The following is a 4,792-nucleotide window of genomic DNA, read 5'->3' on the forward strand; positions in this document are numbered from 1 at the left end:
CTACTATTTTATCTTGTTCATTATTCTGTAACATTGTTGTCAATGGTTTTGGTATACTTAAATCATTCTGATCTAAGTTAATATAATAACTAAATTCTTCTGACAGTTTTGCATCACTAGCAAATGCACAAATGCAGGCATAAAAATGTACACAACGTTTATTCTGGGAAGATTGTGCTACATCTGGTTTTTCTCCTGTCGTTTTTGCTATACCCTGCAATAATTTTTATTACAATTAATATTATCCTTACTTGTAAATAATTTAAGTTAATTCATTATTTCATACCTACCTTAAATGCAGAACAAGAACAAAAATAGCGATGTTCAATTCTATCTTTCAATTTTGTAACAAAAAGAGAAAAATGAAGGTAGCCTAATGGATGTTTTGGTGAAGCTTTGCATTTTACTGCCATTATATTTTTAGATACACGTTGTACTAAAGGACCTGAAGTTTCTGTAGCCAATAACCAAATCTCTTGCTTCATTTCATTATTTACATTTAAAGATGATAGAATAGAATTCCTTAGTGTTAATGGCTGTGCTTCTGCATAACATCTTAAGGCTGCTTGTATATGTTGGCATGTAGAAACAGGCACATCGGACGAATTTTTTTCCTATAGCAAAGAACATTAAAATATTTTGTAACTTAGAAGTGACATTATAAATGCTTATATCATTGTAATAGCACACATTTTAATATTTGTAGAACTTACATGACATTTAAGAACACTAGTATCGAAACTTCTTTCACAACTATCAACAAAGCATAATGCAGTGGATTGTGAAATGAGTGTTGTCATTTCATTCGAAATTGTTGCATTTATCAGTGGTAACTGAACAAACCCACGGTAGTCTGGACCTTTGTCACGTACACGAACAGAAAAAACTTGAGCAGTTGTGCCTGTAATAAGCTTACATGCTTCTGTTGACAATTTTCTTTTTTCACCAGGTTCCTTAAACACTGCATCACAGTATTTGTTTTTACAACATAAACCACGAGATCCATTATAAGTTCCACATTTTGGACATTTACGAACTCCACGTAATGTAGCTTTTCCCAAGTCAGACAGTAGCTTCCTCAAACGCTCTTCATTAGACATAGCTAGCAAATATGTTCATTTTAATAATATACATATAAATTCTAATACATTAGCAAAAAGGAAAATATGCTTAAAATAAATTATTTTGTAATATTCTACATTTAATATGCATAAATTTTATATTACTACAATTTTAAATTATCACTTAAATATTATAAGTACTTTCATAATATAATAAATATAAACATAAAATTATGCATCACTATGTTTAAGCATCATGTTCACATCTATTCTAAAAATACCACTATAAATAACAATTAATTTCATAGTTGTTAATATAGAATTCTAAAATACAAAATATATTAAAATCATTGAAAAGAGAAATTCAAATAACATTTATATTTTCATATTGAGAAAGCACTACTTAAACTTATACTAAATAATGAAGCATTGTTTTATATGACACATTTTGCAAATTCTAACTGATATGCGAGTACAAGATATCAAGTTTTTAGCTGCTCTTACCTTGTGCAACAGAATCAATGATTATAATAAAAGAAAAAAGTTATATGCCTTTCACTGATAATTATATTACAGAAAAGTTTGCTTCCTATAGTAAATAAATAAAGCTCATCTCAATGCTAAATTGCTAGTATTTACGGCAGAGGGCATTCCTCTCTCTACAATATTAAACCAAATTCATAGAACGAAATGAATCTTCAATTACTCTTAGTTCATAATATTATTTCTAAATAAAACTATTTTGTATTTATTAAACCAATGACGTTTTGTATTTATTAAATCATTCGTCGTTATAAATTATATTATTATATATACTTTTTTGAAAATATTTAAAATAATGTTAACATTTTATTAATTTTTTTCGGGTTGCATTATATTGGTTTCCAATAGTCTCCTTTCCTTTTTATTATTTATTTAGTGTGTATAATAAAACATACTATCTTGAATATATGATACCCTTATGAAAATATCGTTACATCATAAACTGCTAAAGGCAAGTACGCAACGAAAAGGATAACGTCCCAACCTCTGGTCTATCGATCTTAGCACCACGAATTACTCGGAGAGATGGTGCATGCAATGGTGAGGAATAAAAGAAAAAGCGTTTTTCGTCTCGAGATCGTCTGTTAGAATTATCAGTAGAGTTGATGAAGACGGCCCCTACCACAAATGCCGCGACTCATGCATATCTAGCCCCTTAATTACCCATATATATAGGCTGTTACGTGACCATGTGACTCCCCGTCTGCGATTCTAAGCGCGCCAAATATAAATTGTACAACGGTGTGACCAAAGAAGTGAATAAAGAAACTCGGTAACATATATTGTAAACTGCCACTGATTACTGTTTGCAAGGACTCGTTAAAATAAAAATTTATCCTTGTTGCTATGCAAAGAACCATTGCTGAAGTGTAAAACACCTGCTTTAAAAGAAATTTGTATTAATAATTTTATATAGATTCATTAATTTAATTGGAATTTATTATTTAACTAAAACATGTTAACATCGAATAATGAATATCGACGACGCTTAAACATTCCTTCCTTTCTCACCGCTCAAAAAATCTAGACGCCATATTTTTGAAATAAAAACAAATTGTATAAACATTAAAATCTTTTGTTATTAAATTCCTACTATTATTATTGTTATTTAGTTCAGTTGTTGTTTCATGAAAGATTTAACGTTTACATTTTCTTGTTCATTTTAAATATAACTATTTACACGTCTAAAAGTAGAGCGTTTTAACACACCACAAACAACAAACCCGTCCAAAATCCAAATTGGCCATGCACCAATAGGAATGAGGACTGGAGCGAACACTTGTCAGAGAAATGGAGATTGTGAAGATTTCGATGAGACATCTGGTGGCTAGCGTCAGAACCACTCAGATAGGGAATTTAATAAATTCGCTAGCGCTCGCCAACGGAGGAGCCCAGGGCATCTAGAGATATTACACTATTATCTATCTTTTTAACACTTCATACAACTTATTTTCTTAATTCGAATATTTATTTAGATAAATAAATTAATTTACTATATAAATCATCCTCGTTGAATATTCAAATAAATTATCATAATGTTGACATTTATATGTACATATCGTAGATTCAATGAAAAAACAAAATAAAGAAATTGCTTAATATAACTTTTAAATTTCGGAACTTCAAGTCCTATGTTTACATCATGTGTATTGGTATCAAGTCACATAGCCATGTTTAGCAAAATTTTGTATGAAGTGTGAAGTATCTGTGGGGACTAGATTAATTAGAAAGTGAAATATACGTTAATAACGTATGGTACTGTGTAACAAGTAACACTTAACCTCTAAGTATGAAACAGTTTTCAATAACATTAATGAATCTTATCTAACGGAGTTTTAGAAGACAAATTGAACGTGAATAACATTTATGTGCAATAATTGAATGGTATTTATTAGAATATTTATTTAGTTCCAACTATTAATATATCTATTTGCTGTATTTCATATTTAACTAAATTTTCGATATTATAATCATTAAGGTTATGTGATTATAATTTTTTAACATAATTTTGTAATTATATATTACATTTTTTTATATGTTAATATTTTGCTAATATATTACTGACATAATAATATGATTTGCAAAGGGTGAATTTATAAAAACTGTGTTATAAAGTAAATGAATATGACGGCGGCAATTAAAACATTGTGGAAGCAAGCGTTAAATACATTTGAAGAACGAAGTAACGTTGGATTTAAACTTTGTCACAAAAATTTTGACAAATTGCGGTATTTAATGAACAAGATTACAGCTGAAGATGTAAATCTAAATAAACAAATTCTTGATTTCATTCAAGTACAACATGCACCAATGTGGGTTATTGACATATTTGAAAATAAAGACTTTGCTATTTCAATTTTTATACTAAAACATGGATTTACAATGCCAATACATGATCACCCTGGAATGTATGGTTTCTTAAAGGTGTGTAATATATGTAATTTCTTTCTAATGTGTAACATTTATCATAACATATATATTAAAAATGTATCATTAAATTATATGATTGTTTCATTTAAAAAATTGTATAGAATTTAAACTTTTGATTTTATTTTACAATATAGGTAATCAGTGGTATAGTTCAAGTAAACAATTATACTTTAAAGGCAAATGAGGATCATACAATTAGATTGAACAAAGAAGTAACAGCATTTAGACACAAACCAATATCTTTACATAGCAATTCAGCTGCTTGTACTCTTACACCAAGAGACAAAAATTTGCATGAAATTACTTGTATTGAAGGTCCTGCTGCATTTTTGGATATACTCAGTCCTCCTTATGATGTAGATGATTGTGGAAAAGGTCCAAGGCCATGTACATTTTTCAAAACTGTTAGTAGTTCTAAGTTATGTACAGATTCACCAGATTTAGTTGAAGAAGTTAAATTGGTGGTTATTGAAGGTCCACCAGACTTCTGTTCTGGAAGTCTCAAATACACAGGACCACCCTTAATGTGACCTGAAGTATCAAAGAACATATTGTGTTCCATTTGTTAAGAAATTTTGCATTTGCATTAATTTACCATTCTAATTGTTTTATAAATTTTTAAGGATGTACATTCTAATTGAATGTACAATATTGGTGTTTACCCCTTGTACCTTTTTACAAACACAAAAGTGTATTCACAGAAACAGAAGTTAAAAGTATTTTATATTCTGTAATATTAGTTTATTATTATTAATATA

The 4,792-nt window shown here is 28.8% G+C and overlaps 2 protein-coding genes across 2 annotated transcripts in view; one reads left to right on the top strand and one right to left on the bottom strand.

The window, feature by feature from the left end:
- LOC108575017 (uncharacterized protein C2orf42 homolog) overlaps positions 1-1,100 on the bottom strand; it is a 2,531-nt gene extending 1,431 nt beyond the window's left edge. The window contains exons 1-3 of the mRNA XM_017937706.1: positions 714-1,100; positions 291-614; positions 5-214 (exon numbers count right to left, since the gene is read on the bottom strand). Of these exons, the coding sequence (XP_017793195.1) occupies positions 5-214; positions 291-614; positions 714-1,100 (921 nt within the window). The remainder of the gene's footprint in view (positions 1-4; positions 215-290; positions 615-713) is intronic.
- Positions 1,101-3,323: 2,223 nt separating this feature from the next.
- On the top strand, positions 3,324-4,564 carry LOC108575060 (2-aminoethanethiol dioxygenase). The gene is made up of 3 exons (XM_017937765.1): positions 3,324-3,488; positions 3,691-4,028; positions 4,169-4,564. The coding sequence occupies exons 2-3, from the start codon at positions 3,723-3,725 to the stop codon at positions 4,562-4,564; spliced, it is 702 nt and encodes a 233-aa protein (XP_017793254.1). The 5' UTR covers positions 3,324-3,488; positions 3,691-3,722.
- Positions 4,565-4,792: the final 228 nt, after the last annotated feature.

This window comes from Habropoda laboriosa, unplaced genomic scaffold, assembly GCF_001263275.1.
Source record: "Habropoda laboriosa isolate 0110345459 unplaced genomic scaffold, ASM126327v1 scaffold204, whole genome shotgun sequence".
NCBI lineage: Eukaryota > Metazoa > Arthropoda > Insecta > Hymenoptera > Apidae > Habropoda > Habropoda laboriosa.

Coding starts and splice junctions, on each gene's coding strand:
- LOC108575060 (XM_017937765.1), top strand. CDS start 3,723: ATGAATATGACGGCGGCAATTAAAACATTGTGGAAGCAAGCGTTAAAT. Junction 4,029..4,168: donor GAATGTATGGTTTCTTAAAG/GTGTGTAATATA, acceptor TTTACAATATAG/GTAATCAGTGGTATAGTTCA.